Source organism: Alternaria conjuncta, assembly GCF_024043145.1.
Source record: "Alternaria conjuncta strain BMP 0040 chromosome Unknown scaffold_2, whole genome shotgun sequence".
In the NCBI taxonomy this organism is placed as follows: Eukaryota; Fungi; Ascomycota; class Dothideomycetes; order Pleosporales; family Pleosporaceae; genus Alternaria; species Alternaria conjuncta.
In genome coordinates, this window is record NW_026250091.1 from 482510 (window position 1) to 508377 (window position 25868).

At 52.4% G+C, this 25868-nt stretch overlaps 11 protein-coding genes across 11 annotated transcripts; 8 read left to right on the top strand and 3 right to left on the bottom strand.

The window, feature by feature from the left end:
• Positions 1 to 433: 433 nt before the first annotated feature.
• On the top strand, positions 434 to 1912 carry J4E85_001255 (uncharacterized protein; the record flags this gene model as incomplete). The annotated part of the gene is made up of 4 exons (XM_051465542.1): positions 434 to 671; positions 796 to 1546; positions 1598 to 1778; positions 1832 to 1912. 4 exons carry the CDS (start codon positions 434 to 436, stop codon positions 1910 to 1912), a joined length of 1251 nt encoding a protein of 416 aa, XP_051330099.1.
• A 740-nt stretch (positions 1913 to 2652) lies between these two features.
• On the top strand, positions 2653 to 3784 carry J4E85_001256 (uncharacterized protein; the record flags this gene model as incomplete). The annotated part of the gene is made up of 2 exons (XM_051465543.1): positions 2653 to 2993; positions 3139 to 3784. The coding sequence occupies 2 exons, from the start codon at positions 2653 to 2655 to the stop codon at positions 3782 to 3784; spliced, it is 987 nt and encodes a 328-aa protein (XP_051330100.1).
• A 395-nt stretch (positions 3785 to 4179) lies between these two features.
• On the bottom strand, positions 4180 to 5955 carry J4E85_001257 (uncharacterized protein; the record flags this gene model as incomplete). Its single annotated transcript, XM_051465544.1, has 4 exons — positions 4180 to 4990; positions 5039 to 5225; positions 5274 to 5631; positions 5680 to 5955. The coding sequence occupies 4 exons, from the start codon at positions 5953 to 5955 to the stop codon at positions 4180 to 4182; spliced, it is 1632 nt and encodes a 543-aa protein (XP_051330101.1).
• A 3933-nt stretch (positions 5956 to 9888) lies between these two features.
• On the top strand, positions 9889 to 10975 carry J4E85_001258 (uncharacterized protein; the record flags this gene model as incomplete). Its single annotated transcript, XM_051465545.1, has 4 exons — positions 9889 to 10118; positions 10175 to 10245; positions 10312 to 10539; positions 10587 to 10975. 4 exons carry the CDS (start codon positions 9889 to 9891, stop codon positions 10973 to 10975), a joined length of 918 nt encoding a protein of 305 aa, XP_051330102.1.
• A 476-nt stretch (positions 10976 to 11451) lies between these two features.
• J4E85_001259 (uncharacterized protein) lies at positions 11452 to 12323 on the bottom strand (the record flags this gene model as incomplete). The annotated part of the gene is made up of 2 exons (XM_051465546.1): positions 11452 to 11513; positions 11888 to 12323. The coding sequence occupies 2 exons, from the start codon at positions 12321 to 12323 to the stop codon at positions 11452 to 11454; spliced, it is 498 nt and encodes a 165-aa protein (XP_051330103.1).
• An 857-nt stretch (positions 12324 to 13180) lies between these two features.
• On the top strand, positions 13181 to 14629 carry J4E85_001260 (uncharacterized protein; the record flags this gene model as incomplete). Its single annotated transcript, XM_051465547.1, has 1 exon — positions 13181 to 14629. One exon carries the CDS (start codon positions 13181 to 13183, stop codon positions 14627 to 14629), a length of 1449 nt encoding a protein of 482 aa, XP_051330104.1.
• Positions 14630 to 16467: 1838 nt separating this feature from the next.
• J4E85_001261 (uncharacterized protein) lies at positions 16468 to 18030 on the bottom strand (the record flags this gene model as incomplete). Its single annotated transcript, XM_051465548.1, has 3 exons — positions 16468 to 17716; positions 17777 to 17813; positions 17865 to 18030. The coding sequence occupies 3 exons, from the start codon at positions 18028 to 18030 to the stop codon at positions 16468 to 16470; spliced, it is 1452 nt and encodes a 483-aa protein (XP_051330105.1).
• Positions 18031 to 18578: 548 nt separating this feature from the next.
• J4E85_001262 (uncharacterized protein) lies at positions 18579 to 19985 on the top strand (the record flags this gene model as incomplete). The annotated part of the gene is made up of 1 exon (XM_051465549.1): positions 18579 to 19985. One exon carries the CDS (start codon positions 18579 to 18581, stop codon positions 19983 to 19985), a length of 1407 nt encoding a protein of 468 aa, XP_051330106.1.
• Positions 19986 to 20524: 539 nt separating this feature from the next.
• Positions 20525 to 21512, top strand: J4E85_001263 (uncharacterized protein; the record flags this gene model as incomplete). The annotated part of the gene is made up of 2 exons (XM_051465550.1): positions 20525 to 20702; positions 20767 to 21512. 2 exons carry the CDS (start codon positions 20525 to 20527, stop codon positions 21510 to 21512), a joined length of 924 nt encoding a protein of 307 aa, XP_051330107.1.
• Positions 21513 to 22101: 589 nt separating this feature from the next.
• On the top strand, positions 22102 to 23654 carry J4E85_001264 (uncharacterized protein; the record flags this gene model as incomplete). Its single annotated transcript, XM_051465551.1, has 4 exons — positions 22102 to 22264; positions 22324 to 22895; positions 22948 to 23288; positions 23342 to 23654. The coding sequence occupies 4 exons, from the start codon at positions 22102 to 22104 to the stop codon at positions 23652 to 23654; spliced, it is 1389 nt and encodes a 462-aa protein (XP_051330108.1).
• Positions 23655 to 24657: 1003 nt separating this feature from the next.
• J4E85_001265 (uncharacterized protein) lies at positions 24658 to 25865 on the top strand (the record flags this gene model as incomplete). The annotated part of the gene is made up of 3 exons (XM_051465552.1): positions 24658 to 24693; positions 24745 to 25171; positions 25231 to 25865. 3 exons carry the CDS (start codon positions 24658 to 24660, stop codon positions 25863 to 25865), a joined length of 1098 nt encoding a protein of 365 aa, XP_051330109.1.
• Positions 25866 to 25868: the final 3 nt, after the last annotated feature.

Here is a 25868-nt window from a genome sequence, read left to right on the forward strand (position 1 = left end):
GACTAAACTAGCGTCTCACGCATCCCCCGACGCGACCGTCCAAGCGTCTTGCGTGCCGGCGCTGCTACATCTTCAAGAGCACTCTGGCCCACCGCACAGCTCGCAGTCTACCTATCTTCGGGAACTCCGATACACGATCTACCGGAATCTCGGGGTCTCCAATGGACGCCTGAAGAGACGCGATGGATGGAGTAATCCGCCTGATAGCGCCGCGGCGTGGGATTGGCGTCTCCAACCGCGACCCGCTGCACCGACGTCATGGTCCAGGAACGCGGCCCAGGTCGCGTGCGCGACGACGACGATGATGCTAAACTCTGTCTTCCTAATTTCACGCTTGAAGACTACTCGACGCTTTACATCATTCTGACCTCCGCTACCACACGATCGACTCGGACTTTCCTCCGCTACCGACTGCTAGACGTCTCTTCCCATCATGGGTGTGGCTGCAGGCGAACTCATCGTACCTTTCACCGGCGCCATTCAAGCTGCCTTCTCGGTGCTCCTGACCATTGCTTTTGGTGTTGTCGCAGCACAATGCAACTTACTTTCGCCCAACGCGGCGAAGGAGGTGTCGAAGCTATGCGTGCGCATGTTTCTGCCGGCTTTGTTGATCTACAAAATTGGGTCCAATCTGCATCAGGACACCGGAGTGCGATATGTGCCTGTTCTGAGTAAGTCTACTTTGTGGGCCTTCGTCAACTATATGCTTACCACAATTGTTAGTATGGTCGATATCCTATACACTACTTTCCGTCCTCGTCGGCCGCGTCCTTACGCGACTCTTTAAACTGCCAGCTTGGGTAGCACCAGCAATCGCCTTCAATAACACGACCTCTCTTCCCCTCCTCCTTATACAGTCTCTCAAGCAAACCCAAGTTCTCGATGCCATACTCATTGGCGGCGAGTCTGGCAGTGAGGCCATGGATCGAGCCGAATCATACTTCCTGGTGAATGCAATGGTCAGCAACTCGCTTACCTTCGCGCTTGGGCCGCGCTTGTTGAGGCCAGGAGACGAGGACGCATCCAATGAACCACATGAAGAGGACGATGATTCGGAGAACGGCGAAGCGAACGGAGATGGCGTGAGTAGTGATATGGAGCGAGGTCCTGATGGGATAGTCGATGAGGAGACTTCGCTACTCCCACAACAGTTGACCAAGCCCGCAAATCGTGTGGAGGTAAAGGGATATTTGAAGACAAGAGCATGGTTCAACAACTTGTCTCCGTGGCTACAAGAGACACTGGAAATCACATGGCATTTTGCCAACGCTCCCTTGATCGGCGCTATCGTCGGAGCAGTAATCGGATTGACGCCCGCGCTTCATCGAATCTTTTTCAGTCCTAGCAACGAGGGTGGTTATCTCAACGCGTCGATCACGGCGGCGATAAAGAATATCGGTGATCTGTTTGCTTCGTTGCAGATCATTGTTGTTGGGGTAAAGCTCAGCAAGAGCTTGTTGCGCATGAAGCGCGGAGAGCACAGTGGGGAGGTGCACAAGGGTAGTTTGGCGACCGTGACCTTGATTAGATTCATCATCTGGCCCTTGTAAGACTCTTTACCCGCTACATGGAGGAAGCTTCGACTAATCGACAACAGAATAAGCATACCTTTGATCTACGCAATCGCCTCGAAGACGAAGCTTCTAGATGCAGACCCTATGCTTTGGTTCTCGATGATGCTCATGCCGACCGGTCCGCCTGCTATGATATTGGTAGCGCTAGCCGATGTTACAGGTGCAGCGGAGTCGATGAAGATGACTGTTGCAAAATTCTTAACAGTAAGAAACCATCAGATACTGTCAGCTGGTAGCATCCACTAACCCACCGGCAGATCAGTTACGCAGTCACTCCCATGATATGCTTTGCTGTAGTTGGAGCTTTGAAAGCTACCGAAGCTGCGATCGATCAATGAGCACGCGTGTTGCGTCTTTTTTCTTCAAACTCTTCTATCACCTAGCTCTAAATTGCAAGATGTTCGATACATGCATCGTTGAATCCGCTTGCTGTCGTTGGCATGGTCGAGGTTCTCCAAGCTTCGCGTGATGCAAACTCTCGACTTCCAAAACGTCATCCATTGACACCTGTCCAATCAGTCTTTTTAGGGGTTTGCCTGGCTATGCCGAAGACGTAGGCTACCGATACTCAATATAGGCCGCATGTTTCCGGTATTCAGACAAGTGTCGCAAGTAGTCAGAGCGAACAACTCTTCCGTCGTCCGTATATCATGTCAGAAACAAATACGCGAATGCAGATATATAAGTCATGATGGCAAGGTCCCTCCCACATCTCAACCTTCAAGTTGCTACATTTCAGGCGGCTGGGTCAATCTCGGTCCGAAACCTACATTGCGCTATATGTGAACTGTGCAAGCAACATCAAATTCAACATCGTTGGATGCTTTGCTTAGACGTAAAGTTGCGTACTTCGCGCAGATACTCCATCATGGTCCGAAAGACATGTATTTCATCATGTCTTTGATGCTGGGTTCAATGCCACTACTTTGGTGTGGCGAATGTCGCACCTGCCTATCAAGGCTAAAGGCCGTTGCGGGGCACGATAGCTGCGCTTGATTAGGTACTTAATCTCTCCAGCATCATCTCCTTAATTCTGAAATGACTGTTGTATATTCCCGTGTTTATGAGTGCTTGCATCATGAAGACACTAGCCATTCTGTTCTCGATCGCTTCGTTCACATTCGCCCATCCAAAGCCTACAAAGCCTCTCTCATGGACGCTTACACCCACAAACAGTACACAACAGTTCCGCGGCCTTTCGCCTGTTGACGAAAAGGTACTGTGGGTGTCCGGTACGTCTGGCACCATCCTACGTACCTCCAACTCCGGGAGAACGTGGGTCGACGTGTCCCCGCAATTTGTGTCCGAGAATGCTTCAGACTTCCAGTTCCGCGATATCCAGGCTTTCTCCAAGAAAAATGCCGTTGCTTTATCGATCGGTGAGGGAAACTTGTCACGCATCTACAAAACGGATAATGGGTGAGTTGCTATGTACAAATTACATGCAATACGTATACTGACTTCGCGCGCCAATGTCCAGCGGAAAGAGCTGGAGACCCACGTTTATCAATGAGGAAAAGACAGCATTCTATGATTGCATGGCGTTCGAGATAAAAACAGGTAGAGAAGGCCACGGCGTTGCAATGAGCGATCCTGTCGACGGCAAATTCCGTCTGCTAGAAACGTGGGATGGTGGTGCGCACTGGTCTATTGTTTCGAACAAGACGATGCCGCCAGCGCTGGACGGCGAATTCGGCTTCGCAGCAAGCGGAACATGCATTGAAGCTGCGGCGGGCCGATGGTACATCGCAAGTGGCGGCGTGGATCCTGGAAGAATTTTCTACACAACTTCCGATAGCGTCAGTCATGGCTGGCAGGTCGCGAACTCGTCCATTTCTGGCGGTGCCGCTGCCGGTGTGTTCTCAGTGCGTTTTCGCGATACGCGTCACGGTATCGCAGTCGGTGGAGACTATGAGCAACCTACAGCCAGCAACAATACGGCGTCTTGGTCGAACGATGGCGGCGTGAGCTGGCGAAAGGCTGACTCGTTTCCGCGCGGATATAGATCGGGTGTCAGTTGGGTGCCAGGTAGGAGACAAACAGCCGTTGCAGTTGGAACTAGTGGGTCAGATGTCACTATCGACGGAGGGAGGAATTGGGTTCCTATCGGTAATGGAACGTTCGATGCTGTCGAGTGCGTTGAGAGCGACGTTTGCTGGGCCAGTGGGTCTGGCGGACGGGTTGCAAAACTGGATCTACGGGGGCTGTGAGCAACGATATCAATTTGAGGCACCTTTATCAGTTCAACCAAATCTGTGGGTATGAAGACAAGAGTGTGCAACATTGTAAGGCAGTATAGGCTTCTTGGTATTTATTTTGATAACTTGTCCACTTCTATCCCTCAGTGGGGTGAGATCTCGACGAGGCACACCTAAAGACGTCCATGTCAATGGCTTCATGTAACTTTGGAGACGCAATGGTTGCCTCCAATCCAACCTTCGCTGGCGTTGCACGGCAACATCCTCATCAAAGCCACCCTGCACTTGCGTATATACAACCGTAACGAAAAATCGCGTTACTTAGTGCTAGCCAAGGGGCGAACGCGACTTTTGGGCAATGTATGCTCCGCCGCGCGACTAAGATATAGTGGTGTTGAGTCGCTCAATTATTGTCGTAGTCTGCAAGGTGGAATCACTCTTAATTCGATGCCCTCGTCTTTAATCGTCGTGGGAACGCTCAGGTAGGATTCGCGTGATCGAAACGGTGAAGCTGTCAGGGGTGGTGTAGGCGTGGCGTCTCTGTTTCCCTTTTCCACGTCTGCGGAACCGTGCAGCGATGAGGTAACGTCGTCATTATCGTTGTTGCGGAACACCACGTAGAAAATGATGGTTGTGAGGGCCATGGCTCCGGCCAGACTACCGTAGAATCGAGTAAGGTATGGATCGCGCGCCCCTTCCGCGATGACTAGCGCGATAGCAGAGCCTATACCCGTAATAAGCATGTTGATAGCCTGTACGAGAACCTTCATCTCCTTGGGTGCGTGCTTTTCTGCGTATTCCATGGCAGTCGTCATGGCGAAGACCTCGCCCGTCGCTATGAGAAAATAAAGCGGCGCTTGTACCCAAACATTAGGCCGATCTTGTGCGACAGATTGGCGGTCTCCGCAGTCTGTTGGGTGGTCGAAGCAGGGCGGGGATGCGTAAATGTAATGCTGCACTAGAGTCGCGTGCAGCATCGAGAGCACGACGAAGCAGAAACCAATGGCAATGCGAGTGACTGGCTTCAGATATATGCGCCGTTTGGCTAGCATGGGGTTGAGGACGTACTCCACGAGCGGACTGACTATGATGCATGCCACTTGGTTCATGCCAGGCAGGATATCGTTGGGTGTACTACCAGTATCCATATCGCTCGCTTGAGAGATCAAGTTGTTCTGCATTTGGTCGAAGCAGATGTAGAAGACGATGAATGCCAGGCTAATATACATGTTAGTATGCTTGAGAAACAAGAGTGGTAGCACTTACAGCACGCGACAAGCGCCTAACGCACGTGTCAGTTCGTCGACGAACTGGCTACTCCATGGGACTTCCTTGGATTTCTCCAGGCGCTGATACGCTGGGTCTGCGCGATCCATCCGGCACCCGTTGCGGACGGCGCAGCTGAGAACTTTCGCAGCAGGTACAATGACATCTGCCTCCTGAGGTGGGTCGACTGTAATGTTTTAGCATAAGGCGTACCAAATGAGTGAGTCATGCGTACCGAAACACTTCCTTCCGAAGACCAGCATCCCAAGGGCGATGATGATACAGCCAAGACCCAACGCATACGAAGGAGCGAAGTCATGATGCCTCTCAATGTAGACACACGGAAATGCCGACAAAGCTCCTACGTTACCAATCCAGAAGTATAGATTGTAAATGAACTTTAGAGTGATTTCGCTGTCAACGACGACCCGTTCGCCTTTCGACGACGCTGGTAAGTACTTCGAAAGACACGTTCGCGCCACGCGTCTCCTCAGCCATTGAAGCAAACGGTTCTGCGTTCCGCAAAGCGTCATTTCTCGTGGAGCTCTATCTGTGTACTGGTTGGCGATGAAAGACCTCATGATGGCCTGGGTCTAAGAAATTCAGTACGCGTAGGAATGATTGTTGACTGCTTTACTCACACCACCCCCACCAAGGGCTATCAGGACCATTGCAATGATCAGACCAGGCAGACCCGCGCCTCGACCGAGCATGGAGGGTAGCGAGCTGACGACCAGTGCAAGACATCCCAGGGCATATACCGTCAAGCTGATCAGCAAAGTCTTGTATTGGCCCAGATGATTATCTGCCAACGGCGCTATGAAGACAGGACTTGTGAAGTAGACTATGAAGAATCCACAGTAAATGCGTGTTGCCGTCGTCTGGCCAAGGTTAAGCGCACCAGGGGTGTGCTCCATATCGTGATGCCGGGGATGTTCCATGTAGTTTTCTACAACAAGCTAGTCAGAACAGTTGATGGAGACGAGGTATTGGCAACGACATACGCCAAGGGGCTGTGACTGTCCGTAATAGAGTCAGTGCTAGTTCAGGCATGATGTTGCGGTATGATCAAAACACTCACGTCCCCAGAAAGTTGCCCTCTCCCAGAACCCGATGACAGCAACGATCCAAAGCTGCCATGGTATACTACCTCTGACACGCCGCAGTCGAGAAACATTATGCTCGGACTTTGTGTCATTCGTACTGGACGCCTGTGATACTGGGCTGTTTGGTACACTGCCTTCAGGGTCAGTGCTGGTGGTTGTCATGGTGTTGATCGAGGACTTGCCCGTTCATGGTTGCGGTTCGCTCCACTGCCAGAGCACTGCGTTCGCCCGCCGTTGGTTCGATAAGAGAATGGGAAGAGATGGTGAATTCGCCTGCGAATTGACCAAGCCGGGCTATAAGTGAAGAGCGCGTTACGTGCTAGTAAAGCGATCCTCGGAGAGCGAGGAAATGAAAGTTCGGTGGTAGCGACAAGCGCGAGAGCCCAATAACGAGTGAGTTGCTGTCGACCTGCAGTTACCTTACTCAATACCTACCAATGTTGCGGTGAAAACGTGCTCCATCTGTCGGTTCCTGCTGGTGCGGCTGCCCGTGCGGGAAGGAGGTATGCAGACGTAATCGCGTCTTGAATGCTCAGTAGTGTTTGATCAGCGTTTTTGTGTGCTACCCTTGTGGGTTTGCACACCGAAAAGCCATTAGTGGGGTTGCCACACTTCAAAGAGAAATGAGTGTTCGATCCATGGGGCGCGGTTACTGTCATCCAACAGCACGCATTGATACAACATCCACAAGTGTTGGTTGAGCAGCTGTTCTACAAAGTGGTGACGCCTGCGTTGCACTCGTATCGCTACCGCGTGCCAAGTTTCAGTAAGTGCTCTTTTGGATGAGGTGACGTTACGAAGGACCGGATTGTGGATTCAGTGCCAGAGAACGAGGACCCGGGTACCAGGTGCAGAGACAGGTACCCGAGTCGTGAAGCCATGGCTGCGTCCGCCGCGCGCGCGAGGCTAGGGCTCTTCTCCAAAACTCCGGAACATAATCTGGAGTCCCCACATGCTACTAAATTGGAAATGTGTTCTGATCCCATCCACAGATGGGTGTAGCCATAGGTGCCGGTTTCCCGTTTTCTCACCTACACACGTTCACGTTTACGGTGTTTCTACAGGCGCTTGCTCTTGGTGAGGAAGGAATCCACAGAGGCTCAAAGAGTAGCTTCTCTTTCGTATGCAAGCGTCCGGTCTCTCGTCATGAGCCGGGCAGGTGCAGATGGTCCAACACCGCACAGTGCCACCCGTCGGATGTATGAGCCTATGCCGTCTCGTGCTGTCATATTGTGCGATTTATCCTTCGACTTGGGGTTTTGATGGAGACACTGGAACAGAAAAAGTGATGTATACGATTGTACGATGGGGCGCCTTCGAAGGCTTACGGGAAGATGCACGCCCAAGCTTCCGCGCCGGTGATTACGTCAGCTGGCTCTTGCGCGGGGCCAGGATACTTCCCAACCACCAACTGGGATCCCGTAGCTTTGGCCCTCGTCACGTTCCGAAAGGTACTTTTTCAGCATACGCGTACCTGCATGTCTTGTTTGCAGCTTTTCACCGCTTCGTCCGGCAGCGCTGGGGTGTCATTCTCCGCTCTTTCAACGAGACGTGAAAGTCGATCAGATTAAGCTCGAAGATGATACGACCTTCTTTATGGCTGAATCATGGCAATTGGCGCAAGTCGCACAATGGATACTTACGGCGCTACTCCGATGTAGTCTCCGTCTTTGGCTCTGCTGCAGCCTCACTTTGGAATGAGCGTGTGATTGCCACGTCGCTTACGGATTCCTCTTGCTCTATTGCAGAAGGGACTTTTTCCTTTTTTCCTGAGGCTTCGGTGGCGGTGAGTCGCTCAACCAGTAAGGTAATGACGCGGGCATCATTTGTCGGTGTCGCCAGATCGCAACCGACGTGTGACCAAGACCGACGGCTCAAAGGCGACCATCGTGGACTGGAATTTCGTTTTGGCGCCTCGACTCACGGGAAGCCTGACAACCAACAGTCAAACGCAGACTGATTGGTGTGACTACCACTAAATAACGTCCCGAACAGCGACACGGCCTAGCCCCAACTCCCAACCGTGGGGTTGCAGATGATCGTCGTAAAATCGCGGGGCTGGACTGTGCCGCTGGGGAATGTAAGACGCGTCCTGCAGGTGGCACCAGGCACGAGTAGTGCGAAATCGGAATTTGCTCCGAAGTATTTACCGGCTCCCCCGTACTCGTTCATCCATTTTTCACATTACACGTCTCCTCAACATTGTTCTCCACTGTCGTTTACCTCGCCTATAATGTACCACCTAGACGGCAATCCGGCTCCTTCCGACCAAACATTGTTTCAAGATCTACTCAAGATCACCACATCGAAATGGCAGTCAATGCTCAAGAGAGATGCGACACCGGCACGACAGGAGCCTGCTTCGCGACCTTCCGTGTCCAGAACCTCGACTCAACTCTCGGTGCCGATATCGAAAGAGTAGAGACTCTCCATTATGTCCACGGACGAAACAGGTCGCAAAGCCTCCGCAAATCTTTTGTTCACGCAGCGTCGCGTCACTCTCTATTCGGAACGCTACACTCGCAATTGGAGTAATCAGGAACCGAGCGACACCTTGTCTGTTACTGACACCTGCGATCGTCATACTGGGCGGGTCAAGAACTGAACAACACCGGCGACCCTGATGATGCATGTACCAACATGATGGCTCAATGGAGTAGTGATATCGAATCTGTCAGGTGTACAACACGGCAAGTCTGGATGAAGTGGCAGCGTTCACGCACTATAACGGTTCAATCGTTCGTAAAGGTAAGTTCCCCTAATACACTTGCGCAAGCTACTTTGCTAACCTCGTCAAAGGCAGTCTTCTGTTTCACGTCAAAACGTACGTTTGCTCCACAGCGTGCCTCATCGCTTCCCGGCGCGCAACCCGCTACTCGCAGCGATCCATCATCACATCCACCTCGCAGACTTGCAAACCGCTGGCTGCGCATACACTCAGGTCTTTCGTGGGAGACGGAATAGAACCGGCGGACAGCATTGAGGGATAAACTGTGGTGTTACGATACGCTGTGCAAGTGCTCCTCTTCTGCTCAGGCCCAACCATGTGTTCACTCCGAAGCGGTCGGTAACATATCTGCTAGCAGAACCAGGGAAAAGTCATGGAGCTTTGCTTGGTTGTCTGAGCGCGGTTGCCCAGTACTTGATCGACCAAACGGACGCACCAATCCAATGTCCTCTTGCATTGCTTGATGGATTCTGCCTTCTCAGCAACAACGTACCAGTAGGCGCCAGTAGTTTAAAGAGGTCTGCCCTCAAATGGTCACAATACAAAACTTCATCTCATTGTTATATCGTCAGACTTACAGAACCCGTCATGAGCGTGGCCAACTCCGACCAGCCATAGCCTGTGTGTCCGCATCCCTGTCAGGTCTTGCGCGAGCGACATATTGCATATGACTTGACATACTATGGGGCATCTAATCTTAGTCCGATTAGGCACGGAGCACCCAGGCCGATCAGCATATAAAGACATCTTAGCCACCCATAATCTAATGTATAGTGTACGATTGCAAAGACTCGCCCAAAGATCGGTACGGCAATCTACGACCACAGCACATGGCTCGCATTATCGAGATTCGTATTATCAGTCATTTCGACCAGCTTAAGCCACGCGCTCCAATTTGTTTAGCTAATATAATCCATGATAAATCATGATAACCATCAGTATCTTGGATGGTACTTCACTGCACTCCCATCCACTCCAGCAAGTCTCAAACCCCTACCATAACACACTTCTTCAATATGAAGAATCTCATCCTTTTCGCGCTGGCAAGTGTTGTCTCAGCCCATACTATTTTTCAGAAAGTCTCTGTCAACGGTGTGGAACAGGGTCAACTGAAGGGCGTCCGCGCCCCCGATTCTGACTACCCTATCACAAATGTCAACGACGCGGCTTTTGCTTGCAACAAAGACATCAAGCATACAGATAGCACTGTGATAAGCATTCCGGCTGGAGCAAAGGTCGGCGCATGGTGCGTACTCCGATGTATGGACTGTATGGAAGACTGACACTGACTTCGCTGAATAGGTGGGGACACGTCATAGGTGGAAAGCAGGGTGCTAACGATCCCGATCATCCTATTGCTGCGAGTCACAAAGGTAGGTGGCGCTTCATGATAATTCTCTCGGTCATGTAGAAGCAGATAGCTAATGTATCCACCGCAGGGCCGATACAATACTACCTTGCCAAGGTAGACAATGCCGCAACCGCTGGCACCACAGGCCTCCAATGGTTCAAGGTTGCCCAAGACGGTCTGAGTAACGGAAAATGGGCTGTGGACACGATGATTGCGACCGGAGGTTGGCACTACTTCAACATGCCTACTTGTGTTGCTCCGGGCGACTATCTGCTGCGTGTCGAGCTCATTGCCCTCCACAGCGCTTCGGCGCAAGGTAATTAGCCCGAGCCATCGCACTATCAAACTGCTGACGTTCAACAGGCGGCGCCCAATTCTACATGGAATGCGCACAGATCCGCGTCTCGGGTAGTGGCACAAACAAGGGCTCCAACTTCGTCTCTTTCCCTGGTGCTTACAAAGCCAACGACCCCGGTATCCAACTCAGTATCTATGACACCACTGGGAAGCCCTACATGGGTGGCAAGGCCTATTCCATTCCAGGGCCTGCGCCGCTAACTTGTGCGGCTGGGCAAGATGGCGGCAGTGGCTCCACACCAGCGCCTCAACAGCCAGCTCCAGCACCAGAAGCGCCGGCTGCGGGAGCCGCACTATACGCGCAGTGTGGAGGCGCCACGTGGACTGGTCCAACGACCTGTGCGCAGGGAACATGTAAAGTAAGCAGCGAGCATTACTCACAATGTGTGCCGTAACATGTCCGCCGAGATGTTGTAGTGTATGCAGTCGACTGCGACCGGACAATTAAGGCTTTCGGAACACTACTCATGTCTTGATCATTTCTACCCGTCAAATCTCGCGACTACGGCATCTTCGCACATGCCTTTCGAAATTATCCCTACGCGTGAACTTCTTTTCGGGGATTGAACACATAGGGTTGGGACAATAGAAGTTTTGCGTTGCGTACATGTCCTTGTGAACGCCGCGCTCATGTCTCTTGAGATCAGCTTTGAGTGCGAAAGCTGAATCGCAATGCCTGCATCGATACCGCCGTCGGTGCTTGCGGTTCAAGTGTACACTAAGAGTGTGTTAGCTCTAGATCTTTTCAAGATTTGCGAATGAAACGCCAGTCTGGCGACTTACTTCAACTGCCCCTGCGAATGGTATGTCGTCTGACATGTGTCACATCGGTAAAGGCTCGAAGACCCATCGGAGTTATGCGCTTGATCGCTCAATTGGTTGGACGCTGGATGCTCTCTGGGAGCTGTTTCTGAAGGCTCGTAAGATTGCTCACTGTCAGGTGGAGAGCTTGTGTATTCTGTGGGGGAGTCAAGGAAGGGGTTGTCATCTTGAGTATATGCGGAGGGCCCCGATGGTGAGACTAAAAGTGGTGATGAAGTATTGCTCATAGCCATGACCTGCAGTCTCTCCGAGTTTTCGCTATTGTCATCGTTTTGGAATGGTCGTTTCTTTTGGAGCCATGGAAAAATGACTGGATTCGGGGTATGCTCTGCGTCCCATGGGCTGATGTACTGCTCGTCCCCCGAAGAAGTGGCGGCTTGTCTAGCCCACCCAAAGTGTGCAGGCGCTACGGTGAGTAGTTGTGATGATCCTTCTATAGCTACATATCAGTGGAAGCTCCAAGACAAAGCAGGGAGTTGACCAACCACTCTGAGGGATGATGCGTTGCAGGTAGGATCGCTTGTCGATGCCCAGAATCTGATCGGCCGTGATGGCTCTCGGCGGTTTCTTTGTTGCATACTTCTCTTGTCTCGCCCATATCGAATCCTTGGGCGGTGCTTTGGCATAAGGAGGTGGATCAAGTCCGGGGCGCTTCCTTTCGCGCTCTAGATCCCTAAGTTTCCTAAAGGGATCGAGTTTCCGCCTTCTGATTCGATCCGCAAGCCATACCCATACTATAGGCGCTGCGAGTACAAATGTGATGGCCAGACATATACCAATAAACATCGAGGCAGCAGTTCTTTCTTCTGCTGGACTCTTGGACGGTGGTGACTCGCTGTGCGTTGATCGTGGCTCCAGTTTCCAGTCCAGTCGTGCATCCAACGTGAATGTTGCCTTAAGAGGCGTCGGGTAGGGAGCCATGGTGGCCGGTAAAGGCAGGACAGCGATGCACTCGCCATGTGAAGCATTAACCCCATCGCTCTCTCTATATCAAAGTCACGGCCTGCCTGTGGCTGAAGCGATGGCGATCCGAGGCTGAAGTCGGGAGGCATACATTTTCTGTAGGACTGCCGTGATTGGGGAACTCATCCTACCGGTTAGAGGGCATTTCCAGATACGAGGACATTCTAGAGCCCGTCGATATGGTATTATGCCGCTAAAGGTATGGTACTTGCCCCATCAGTCCTTTTGGCCCCCGGTTAATGTTGGGCCCACGCCGTTGGTGCACGCTTGCGCATGTCGTGAACCCATCTTTGGGGTTGAATTGATCCTTCAGCCCTATGGTAGGAGGATAAAAGCTAGCCAAGAAGCCCTCCGTTGGACTGTCAGGTGCGTCTCGCGACTCTGTCGTCATGTGTTGGATCGTGTTTGTCGTGTTGATCGTGTTTTTCAATGCACGAACGTATCTAGGTAGGAAAACCGGGAATGATCCCGTCGGAAAGCTAGGAGCACCTGCCTGATCTTGGCGGCGTTCGATGCCACAACAAATGCATCAACACAACACCATCAGTATAGCTAGCCACGGGTATACGAGAGTAGATAGTAAGCCGAATTCCCCAGCGATGCACGTCCGACTCTTCACGATGTAGCAAGAGCTCTCGCCGCGCTGTCCTCTGTTGAGTTGCGACACGAGTCAGTACTTGCATTGGTAATCCCTCCATCCCCCTTGCGGCGTCCCTTGCGAGTGTGAGGGATTTACAAATCTACATATTGTCTGTAGGATGCTGCGATACCCATGATCTTTCTTGCTTCCTCAGAGCCGCTCCCGCACGTACAGAATGGCCGACCTTTCAAACCTCAAGAAGCTGCGCCCATGCGGCAGACTAGAAACGTACAGTACCGCGCGACACCATCTCGGGTTCTACAAGAACGTTGGCTTTACCGCAGAATATGTGGCATCAAAGAATCCTCAATCATCGCTCGAACTGCGAATCTATACTGCGCTCCGAAAAGTTATTGCCCAGCACCCGGTCCTGACAACCATCACGCTGAATGAAGATCAATCCTATCCCAACGTTTACTTCGCGCAACTCCCTGAGATCGATCTACGCACCTGCGTAGAGATATGCGAGAGAAAGACACCATTTCCAAACGATGGCGAGGCGGACGAAGAGCTCGATCGATATCTAGGGCAGCAGCATAGCCGCGATTTTAAGGACAACCTAGGCTCAAAGCCTTTCTGGCGGCTGCTGGTCCTGACTTCACCACAAGACACATCCAAGTTCACGGCGACGTGGATGTGGCACCATGCGCTAGCAGACGGAACGTCAGCCTTCTCGTTTCACAAATCATTCCTGGCTGGCCTCAACACTCCGGAAAGCATCGCGGATGCGATTGTCAAGTCTTCGTCTGCGGATCTAGCGCCGCCATTAGAGGACTTACATCCAATGACTATAACGTGGCCTTACTTCATCAAGGCCATTCTTGGTGCCTTGTTACCCTCGGTATTCGCAAAGCGACCTCCGAAACTATGGGCGGGCAACGCTATACAGCCGAACGCTACGCCGATTCCGCCACCGCATTATCGCACGCTCGTCCTGTCGAAAGCGACTACGGACAAGCTGGCTCAAGTCAGCCGATCTGAAAAGACAAGCGTAACAGCAACGTTGCAATGCCTTCTCGCCGCGTCACTCTTCACCTGCCTCTCAGCAGAAGACTGTGAGAGGCTTCACATTGAAGGCCCGATATCGATAAAGAAATTTCTTGACGTGGAGGAACAGCAGATGACCATGACGATTGCCGAATATGCCTACCTTCACGAGCGCGTCGCATCTCGAGAACCCAAACTCAAAGATTCAGCAGGACTGAGTGTCTTACAGCAGTTCTCATGGGACACTGCACGCGCAGTGAAATCCACCATATCCACAGAAGTCGCCAAATCTGGCGTCGATAACCCCGTTGCGCTGCTGAAATACATCTCTTCTATGCAGCAACATTTCTTCGACCAATTAGGTAAGCCTCGCAAGTCTGCAGCAGAACTGTCCAGTGCAGGAGTATTGAAGTATACTCAGAGTGAAGGAGTATGGACTGTCGGTCGGATGGTGTTCAGCCAATCTCCCAATATTGTGGCCAATGCTTTGAAACTCAATGTTGTAACAGGTGGCGATGGAAACGCGACGTTGAACTTCTGCTGGGCTGAGGATGCTGTGGAAGAGCAGCTCATGCGTGATATCATCGAGGGAGTCAGAACTGGGATCGAAGATCTAGTAGAAAGGCGCCAGGAGTAGATAGCACAGTTGCATGTTGGAGGCGGCTGTATTGAGTTCCATCCGCTGGTCTGCGTAGTAATGATAGTTTTAACGCATGTGCACCAATGAAGCGCAAGGATAATCCATAACACGCCCTTCCGGGTGAACACAAAGAGGGTCTAAGAAAAGTCCACGGGCTGTCCTGGGTTGGAAGCCTTATATCAGCACTTCACCTGTGAGCCGAATCACATACCGCTGCTGTGTTCAGCAGCGACGCCACAAAACAAAGCGACTAAGAGTCATCATACGATTCGGCAAAAAATAGTACTTCCAGGAAGAAAACAGGTATATACGCATCAACTCCAACGCCAAATACCCCCCTAGTACATACAATCGAAGCACATGAGCCTCATGCAGCATGCTGAGGCTGCTGAATCCAACCCTGAAACGCGGAACCATGCCAACACATTTGTCACTATTATCGCTTCATAACCGTCGTTCCCTGCTTGCTTCCTCTTCGATATTCCCAGACTTCCTGCCCGTGTCCGTTCGCGCCTGAGCCGTAGTATGTAGCATATGCTGCGTTCATGCCCTCATGGTGCTCTTTTGCGTGGCGCTTGATGGAGTTCCAGAGGCCCCGAGCTTTGCTCGATTCCTTCAGTGTAGATGCCGATGACGAAACAACAGAAGTTGATGATGAAGATGCCTGGACTGGTGTCTTGATGTATTCGAAAGAGGTGCGAGGAGTCGTCGCGGAAGAGCCTGACATCTTCGATATTTGAGAACTTGAGTGCGATATTTTTGATCCAGATGGCTCTAGAGTCCACGTAGTCGTAGTGGTGTATATATGAGCCTTGCTCGATGCGCCGATCTTGATGCCGATTTGAAGCTTGCGTGTCGAGAATGATGGCAAACGTACTCGTCTGATTACTGTGGATCAGGGTGCTTTGTCCTTTCTGTGGGACCGGTACCAAATCTGTCGGTTTGTTTGAGCCCACGCTGTAAGAAGAAGAATGTGTTGGTAATGTCTAGATCACTTCAGCTGCGTACAACACCATCTTTATACTCACCCCACAGCTCAGGCCACTCTACCGATTCAGACATCCGAGAATCGCACACCCTATGACTCCATGGACCAACATGACTTTGCCGTCGCAGTGCTGACTGTTTCGGTAATTGACCTGAAAGGCGTGGGAGGCTTGTTTCAGCGGCTTTGCTTGTCGAAGACATGACCATACGCCTGAGAGGCGCAATGTGGAGACAGTTTGACGCCAGCATTGCGCCAGATGGGTCCAATGGGAGACTTGCGCTGAAGCCACTTTCTCCCGGAATACGCTAGTGCATGTGGACTTCCCGACGGGTAGCAAAGAATGCGCGGTGCGAGTGTTGTACTCCTGAGGCACGGGTGTAAAAGGCTAGTCGTACGAGAGCCAGGTCACATCGACATATGCCAACGACGCCGCAGGATCGCGGCGTACGTTTTTGAAGCTCTTGTTGGTATTCTGTCTTGCATGATGTGCAGGTTGGCTTGCGTGAAGAGCGGAGGAGGGTCATTTGGGTGTAGGGCGTGCGTCTTGTGCACAGGCGCGATCCAATAGCTGGAAAGTGGGGTTGGCGCGTCCTAGTGACGAACGCGCGCGCCCTGTACATGTCAATCGTCGGTGGCCGAAGCCGCTGTATGAATGCGATGCACGTTGAGCCTTGCGATCTCAGCAACTCGACCGTGCTTGGGGTAGAAAGTGCGGCCCATGTCAATTGCGCAACGTTGACAACAGCCTTATTGCGGCACAAAAACAGATCAAGCGGCACAGAAGCATACGTGGGAACGTCAGCGATGAATAACATGATTTTGGACTATCGAACACCTGATTTGATGTCTAGGGCTTAACAACTGTCTGCCACGGAAGTGTATTATCGAAGAAAAAGGTTGCTTTTGGCTGTGCCGCAAGGCCTTCGCCCGTCATGTTGCACAGCTTGGTCACGTCACCGGCCTCTGCACGCTTCGCCTTGATGATATCTTGGTACTGAGACAGGGGGCAAGATGAGCCAGGACCACTGGTGCAGTCCACAACAGGGTAGACAACCTCGTTAATGCGGATGCGCACGAAAGTTTCTTGAGAGGCGGTGCCGTTGTAGTTGGTTGCATAGCCAGAGCCGTATGTGCTATTGTGGGCAGCAGCAGGACAAGAGAGGCGTTCGAATGCAACAGTTCCGCGCATCTTCACGACCTGAGAGGAGCGGAAGAGTCGGTCCGACAACGACATGTTACCAGGAAGCTGCTGTTGTTTGTCGAAAACACCGATCGCAGCGGCCAGCTGGTTGATTTGGCCATCATTTGCGAAATTGGCCATGATCTTTGGAGGGACAAAAGTGCCATTGCCCGTCTTGTAGGTCGCGTCTGGACCATCAACAAAGCGTTGCACAGTCATGTCAACGATAGGCAACATCTGGTATTTCTCGATATCGGATCCCAGGCCGGTGCCGTACCAATAACGCAAATCTTGCGCATACTCGTACTGCAAGATCTCTTCCTGTGTGAAGATATCGCAAAAGGGGCTTCGACGGCCGGTGATCTGGGTATCGAATCCACACAAGTAGGGTATCTGGTCGACTTGACTCGTTGTAAGGTTCAGGCCTTGGATCTTCCCGTTGAGCCTGGCGGCAATCGGGGGAAGGTACATAGAGTCCCACGTCTCCTTGGCAGGACCTCCACCCGCGTCATCGTAGGCCTTGCACAGGTCGCTGGGAGCAAGAGTGTTGCCCCAACTGGCAGGGTCGCTCGCGTTGAGAGCATAGATTGTAGTGAGGTCTGTAGCGTTGGGCCCCACGAAACCTTGAGCGAACAGGCGTGCGCTGTCCCGGACGCGTGGACCAGACGTATAGTAGTTTGCCCACATAGTAAAAGCGGTGTTGTACTTGTACAGGTCGGGGTAACGAAGGCGCCACGTTGTACCCATCTCGTGTAGTTCTTTCCAGCCGGTCGGGCTCAGATTAGCGATTTGAGCGTCCGGGTCTGAGAGGACCGGCTTCCAGGATTTGAGGAACGCGAGCTTCTCGTCGGTGATGGTGATGTCTCCGGCGGCTTGGATGTAATTGGCGAATTCAACCCACCCATTGTAGGCGCCACTATAAAAGGAAAGAGACAAGGTCAGCCTATGCCTCATGTACAGCGCGTGCAGTAGTTACCGGTCTGGGAACCGCGAACCGTGACGGGAGAAGAAAGCTATGTATTCTTAGTCTGGCATTCTACAATCGCGGAATCAAGCTGCCCTACCTGCCAGATCGACCTTGCATCCTGTAGGTATATCGGACGAAATGCCCGTCACCTCTTCGCCGGGGAACCATTGTCCGTTGCCGCCAATATGCTGGAAGACATTGAAGTTGTCTTGGGCTGCAACAGCAGCACTGCTAGCGGCGAGAGAAAGAGCAAGAAGCTTCATGATCACCGTTAAGAAATGAGGGACGCTCCGAAGTGCAGATAGGAATAGAGCGCACGCGTATCATCTTTATACCCGACATGTTGATTGATCGTGGTGTTGTCAAGTTCAGCACCTGCTTTAGCCTCGGAGATGAGTTCTGGCGATGCTTCCTAAGGCGGTAAGGATGCTCAGGAACCAGCTGCACGTGGGAGCATCGACGGCGTGGGTGGTCTCTTCGCATGGAGGCGCGGTCTGCCACAGCGGCCAAGGAACTCCATTGTAGGATGCAATCCTTCGCGCATGCGAGATACGATGGTTTCGACCCGAGCTTCGCGTGAATTGCGGTTGACGTAGGTTGATAGCAGTGGATGACCATGCATTTGTCGCCCTTCGGAGGTGCATGCTCCGATTAGTCACGCCTTATCGATACCGCACCCGCGATCGCGGCATCTGACTGACTCAATCTTCAGCTATCTTTGCCAATAACACACCCGCAACGATGCACGTCTCCATGTCCCCTCGGTGACTATCCGAATCAAGCTCCTCTCAGCACTTCTATCCATCAGATCATGGCTGAATCCAAGCCGCGTCAACGCAAATTCGCGCCAAGGTCACGGACGGGCTGCCTCACATGCCGAACCCGGCGGAAGAGGTGCGATAGCGCCCAGCCTCAGTGTGCCAACTGCAAACGCCTCAATCTGTTATGCGAATGGCAAACTCCACGAAGTATCGTTTCGGAATCGTCTTCGTCCCAGTCAAGCTCAAAGAGCCCGGAGCGCCAGGTCGCAGTCCCACTGCGCTCGTCTCTTGATCCATGGGATGCACTACCGGGCGACGAAGGAGCGGAGCGAATGCATTTATTGCAGTATTACATCGAGGCGTTTGTACCCAGTGTCCAAGTAGCACCTATTGCAACAAGTTTCTACACCAGCCTCTACATGCCTTGGTCTTTCCAGATCGAAGGTATGCTTGACGCTATCCTGGCTATATCTTCTGCTCAGTTGGCGAGGCGAAGCCAGGACGCAGAACGCGCCAAACATCTTCGCGCCGTATCCTCCCGCCACGAAAGGAAGTGCTATCAATTCATCAAGGAGCGCTTGAACCCGTCGGGTGGATTACCAGAAGATACCTACCAGGTCACTGCGGTGATTCTCATCCTGGTAGGACTAGAAGCACTCAACGGTGTCAAGACTACGAGATGGATATCGCAACTGAAGAGTGTGCAACGGATACTTAGTGCGCTCACTCCGGAACAGAGCATCATGGACTGTGTTGAAGTTGATTCTCTGCATCGTCACTTCACTTACCACTTCGCCTCTGCTTCGCTCATGGCGCGAGTGTCAAACGCCGGAAAGGCCTGTTCGGCAGAGCAGGGCTTGATACCAATCAGCGCCGCCCTAATGCCAGGCACAATCGACCCGCTCATGGGCATCTCATACCAGCTATGCGACCTGATTTCACGGATACAGTATGTCACCTCTTCGAGTCCCGCGTTTCCCCTCGCTACCGAAGCGTCTTTCAACGTGATCGAGAAGGGTATACAGAATTGGGCTTACGACAACCCGTTTGCACTTGGCGTCGATACTCCTATAGCTCTCGACCTCATCGCCTTGGCAGAAGCCTACCGTTTAGCAGCTCTCATTCAGCTCTACCGCACCTCGCCTAGCCATTCAGCCAATATTGCGGGCTGTGCATCACGCGCGATGGAGTTCATCGCTCGTATACCACCGGGAAGCGCCGCGGAGTCAAGTTTGCTCTACCCAATATTTCTCGCTGGAGCCGAGCTAGACGATGAAGCGGCCATCGAGAAGTGCTTCCAGAGGCTAGAGGATATCCAGAATAGGAATCGGTACGAGAACGTTGAATGTGTCCAAAAGGTGTTGAAAGAAGTGTGGCGACCGAAGCTTGAAGGTGGGCAAAGAAGGGACTGGGAAGAGGTGGTAAGAGAGTGGAACTGGTCATTTACTTTGGGTTGATGCGATCCCGATGCAACTCTCCTCAGAAGCACCTTTTGCCCCGATCAAATGCTACGCTCTGGCGGGGTGCCATGCGTACGTACCGGCTTGAAACGTCGGACATATCCGCTGTAAACGAGCACTCATCGGCCCACTCATGATCGATGCCTCACTCAACGGCAATCTAATAATTGCCCGGGCCGGGTGTGTTTGGTGATGGAGTAGCTCCTTCCCCGCATGACATACTGTATCTTGGCAAACCCCGCCTCCTCCTGCAGCCCCCATCGAGATGTTGAACTTTGCCCCGATTTGCTCGCATGCGTCTCTTTGGGCAACCATGGGGTTCTCAGTTGTGCCCAGCGTCACTGATTGCTTGGCCACTTTCCCCGCTTTGTAGCCTCTCGCTATCCACCTTTGCATTCTACTGCGTAGCGTCTGCGCGACGTCGATTCTTCACTTATCTACCAGGCGATTGCGTTCGACTGAGCATCATTGTTTTACGCCTATAACCTTCTACGTGCCACTCTTTGATCAACATGGCGAATACCACTACTCCAACCATGGCCACTCCGATCGACTTTAACAGTGTGCTGGATACATCCAACCTAAAAGATCGTTCGGTGCTTATCACTGGCGCAGCATCTGGCATTGGTCTAGCCTGCGCGATGAAGATGGCCGAAGCAGGCGCAATAGTCACCATGGCTGATCTACACGATACGGCTGGGGGCGTCATTCAGGGTAAGTTCTGACCATGCAAATTGCATGTGATAAACATACTAACTTGGTACTCCCACCTCTGCAGACCTAACCACTCGAGGCCTCAGGGTGCAGTTCGTACAATGCGACGTGACATCCTACGAGGACCAAGCCTCCATGTTCCAGTCTGCAATCATCTTTGGAGATGGGCAGATTGACATAGTGATCCCAAATGCAGGCATCCTTGCCGAGAAGAACCTCTTCGACATGGTGCCAGCCACGTTGCCAAACCCAGGAGACACCCCACCACCTCCTCCAAGCTTTGCTTGCGTGTCCGTGAACCTTCAGGCAGTATACAATACCTGCTATCTGGCACTACATCACTTCCGCCTCCCGCGCACAGCAGCAACAAGTTTCAAGCCCAGCATCGTTCTCATCGCCTCGCTTGCAGCCTATATTGGATACCCATATAGCACCACATACAGCATGTCCAAGTTCGGTGTTCGAGGACTTCTGTACAGCCTGCGCGAGCGCGCCATGCACTCTTCGATCCGCATCAATCTTGTTGCACCCTGGTACGTGGATACCGGCATCGCCAAGCAACCCGACTTTGTAGAGGACAACGGCGCTGTTCTTAACATCATAGGATTTGTATCCATGGACAGAGTCGTGGATGCTGTGGTGAGGTTTGCTTCGGTTCAAGAGTTGTGTGGAAGAAGCGTAGGCATCTTCCCCAAGGGCAGCGAAGATCTTCTCGACGATCTGGAAGGTGGATACGGCGGCGCGATAGTGAGTAAACATATGCGCGAGGTTCAAGCAGTCGTCGTGCAGGAGATGCAGAAACAGATGTAAACGTAGTTTATTGCCCAGTAGACCCGATATGAGAAACATCTTCGCGATATCGGCTTTGTCAATCACGACTGTCGACATCACATACTGGTTTGATGTTGACGTCAACCAGAGTCACGCTGATTCTCATCCCACAATCTCTGATCGCATGGCCGTGTGGAGAATAGTACGATGTTACCACTGCCATGTGGGCCCGCGTTTGTACAAGCCATCGTACATGATGTACAATATGTCTTGCCACCCAACGTAGACATTTTCGCCGCCAGTACTAGATGTGTTTGTGCTTAGCCTTGGTTCGCGCACGTAGCCATATGCCTGAGAAGCTTAAGAGAAGCTAGCTTCGGGACGCCGGAAGGGGCGTTTGTGAACGGATGCAACATCGCATCCCTCTGAACAGTCGAGGCCCACCAAGCGATCAACGCGGACCTGTCCATGAAATTTTGTCGGATCTGTCCGCCTCAACCGTCCGTAGTCTTTCGCCCGCCGGTATGTTGTTGCGCCGTTTGCGATCAAAGCCCTTAGGCGTGTGAGAAATGTTCAAGTATATCTATGCGAAGAGAATGCCACATCAAACAAAACAACAGTAACAAACATGCCACACATCCAGGAACCCCAAATGAAACGAGAACCAAGAACCGGTATCGACATTCTCGTCGTGGGAGGCGGCATCGGCGGACTCACCTTTGCAATCGAGGCCCACCGCAAGGGACACGATGTGCGCGTTCTTGAACGGAATGACGAAGGTCAATACTCGGGTACGTACCTCCCCATTCAACTATCGACCTCTGCACGAACCAAGCTAACACACCGACAGGTGAGATCATCATGATCACCAGCTCAGCGCTCGAAACGCCCAAGAAATGGCCAGGATTCTTAGAACGCCTCAGGGCCCTCGCATCGCCACCAACCTTTGACCTGCGCAAATACGACGGCACATTCATCCAACACCATGCTCCTGGCGACTCCGCAAATCCGTCTTTGAGCATCTACCGGAAGAGGCTGCATAGTTTGCTGAATACCTACGTCAAAGAGCTCGGTATACCCATCACGTACGACGCGAAAGTGGATTCATACTTCGATTCAACCACATCAGGCGGTGTTGTTCTCAAAAGTGGTCAGAGGATAACTGCAGATGTGGTGGTAGGCGCAGATGGTGTAGGCTCCAGGTCCCGCGAGATCATCGACGGGAATAGAGAGAAGCCGATTAGTTCTGGCTTTGTTGTGTACCGGACTTCTTTTCCTACTGGGCCGGCGATGGACGAGTATCCCCTTGTTGCGAGGGAGTTTCTGGGGCACGATCACCGTGGTTTCATGTATATTGGTCCTGGCGCGCACATGGTTATTTCTCATGACAAGGGCGAGCTGTGCTATCTATTGACTTGCAAGGTTTGTGGTCGCTGCTTCATTGGCCTTGCAGATCGTTGCTAACTTCTATCAGGATGAGAACGGTACGGCAACAGAAAGCTGGTCGAAAACCACTTCCACGGATAGGATTCTGGATGTTGTAAAAGATTGGGATCCTTTTGTTACGGAGGTGATCAAGGCGACACCGAACAATCAGGTGCTCGACTGGAAGCTGATGTGGCGTGATCCACAGCCGCAGTGGGTGTCGAAAGGCGGCCATGTCGTGCAGCTGGGCGATGCTGCCCATCCCTTCTTGCCTACGTCGTTCAGTGGCGGCACGATGGCCATGGAAGACGCGTACTCGCTAGCAGCCTGTCTACATGTTGCCGGGAAGCAGCACGTTGCGCTTGCAACCAAGGTGCACAATAAGCTGAGGTATGCCGATATAGATCGTGGAGAAACACCAGCGACTAACTTCGAAATTGTAGGTTTGAGCGAGTATCCTGCGCGCAGAAACTAGGATTCAAGAATCGTGAGATCTTTCACAACACCGACTGGAAAGACGAAAAGGCGGCGCCGACAAAGCAGCACAAGATGGTCGGAGATTGGTTGGTCTGTCACAACCCCGAGAAGTATGTTTACGATAACTACCACAAGTGTGCTGAGCATTTGGACACGGGTGTCGAGTTCCTGAACACGAACATACCGCCGGGATACAAGTACAAGCCGTGGACTGTCCGCGGGCTGTTGGGGGCCTCGGAACGTGGCGAGGTGGTTGAGGATGAAGGCGACTGGTCCTAAATGAAGGGAAGCTTGCAGAATGCAGCGTTATCGCTGTAGCTACTTTAGCTTATCGATTGGCCATGCTGGCAACATCTCTTCTCGATGTATATATATGGGCATCCGGCGGCAACTGTTGATGCTGATTAGAATTGCCGAAGTTCATGCTTCCCTCTGCTTTGTCCTACCTCCGCTCCCTGCGGCTTACTGTCCCGTCGGTTGTATTCGCCAAGCTTATAGCATGAGAGCATGTCTGGCTATTGCTTGCCATTGCATAGGCATGTAGCATGCCAGATGCCAACTTGTCATATCCTCTTGATGGATAACCTCGCCATTTTGTCCAACTGCTGCCTTCGAGTCCTGGAAACAGCCAAGCCGCAATTGCATCTATTGTAACGCTCGAAGAGAACGCGCACATCGCTTCCTACAACGATACGGGCACCTTGGTTGTGGACGAGTGCGGTCGGGTTCCGTTCGAGGAGCGTGGCATCGTGCGCGCGTGTAGGTGCTCTGAGAGCGAGGACTGTGGCAATGTCGCTTGAAAACGCTCCGGCCTGCCCGGTAGCGCCAGTTTATGCCGATGATACGAAAAGCGCGTGGGTTCTGGAGCGTACGACGATGATGTTGAGCTTCCCATGGCGGCACGAGGAAAGCTTCGCGATTGCGTGCTGTCGTGTTTCAATACACGTGTCTTCAGCCAATATCCCAACCATCTGTTGTATTGAAAGAAGGCAAGTTAGGCATGATGAAGCTCCCTTCGCGCAAGGATCGCGTGGATTAGAAGTGTTGGTGGATAAACGTCCAATGACGACAAGCTCCACGTCGCTGAATGCCGAGGGATGTCGGAACGCTGCTCGGAACGGCTTGGCCCGGCTTGCCCTCCCATTCATCTAAGCTGCAATCCAACGGCAAGAATCTTAGTAAGACTCGGACATTTCCCATATCAACCATGTATTTCCAAGCTTCTGACCCAGGCCTGAAGTACTCGCGATATTGGGAAACTTCACCGCCGCGGCACTGAAGCATGACGGCCGATCGCGGAGCTCGAGGCCTTGTCGCTGTAAGTCAATCTCCATCATCCCCAGCGCAACGAAACTGACTGGGTACCTAGATAACAGGCGCAAACGGAACAATAGGCTATGCCTGTGTGGTCTACGCGCTGCAAACCGGCTATCGAGTCCGGTGCATCGTGCGCCGCGCCGCCGCCATCGAAACGATCAAAACCGGGCCCTCTGTGCAGCCCTACCTCGACCTAATCGAATACGTCGCCGTGCCAGACAATGCGGTCGGGGGAGCATACGATGAAGCTGTTGCGGGTGTCGACTATGTTGTGCACATAGCAGGAGCATGGCCGATGCTCCATCTGGATCCTGACAAGGACATCTACCATCCATACATCAGGTCGACGAGGGGCTTGATAGAAGCAGGGCGGAAGTCTGGCACAGTGAAGAGGATGGTATTCACGCAGGCTGGAGCGGGGCTTGTTGACTCTGAAGACGGCGACACACTGGGTACGCGTATGGAACGCGTCTTGGACGGTACGTCTCTTTGCTTCTGCCCTCGCGCCTCACTTCATGCGTCTTACTGACCGATACAGAGGCAGTTCAGGTCTCGCAAACATCCCTCGCATACCGACCCCCTCTCAAATCTCCTCACAACGCCTACTGCTCCGCAAAAGCCCAATGTATGACCTACCTCGCTGATCTCCAAGCTTCCCACGAGCTCCCCTTCTCTATCGCGCAAATCATACCCGGTACCGTTATTGGCCCTGCGGAGTTTTGCAAAACGTCGGACCAAGCACGTGCGCATATGGATCGACAGAGCAAGGCATTGCTGTTCGATGATATAGCCCCGCGGTATGCGTTTGGTTTCGTGCATGTGCAAGACTGCGCTCGCATTCATATCGAGGCACTAGATGGGAGGGTTAGAAGCGAGGACCTGCCCAAGTGGTATGTTGCTGCTGGGACGGTGGAGGAGGGGTCGGATGGGGACAAACTCTGGAACTCTGTGGCGGACATGATCGAGCGAGACTTTTCGAAGGAGGTCGAGACTGGAGCGTTCACAGTGGGACGCCAGAAGGTGCCTATCAACATGCCATTCCGCGTCGAATCAAGCATGACGGAGAAGATGCTGATGAATGGTGCCAAGATTAGGGGGTTAGAGGATAGCGTGAGAGAGGTCGCGGAATGGTACATTCAACTTAAAAGAACAGAGGAGAAAGCAGATCTGTAAACT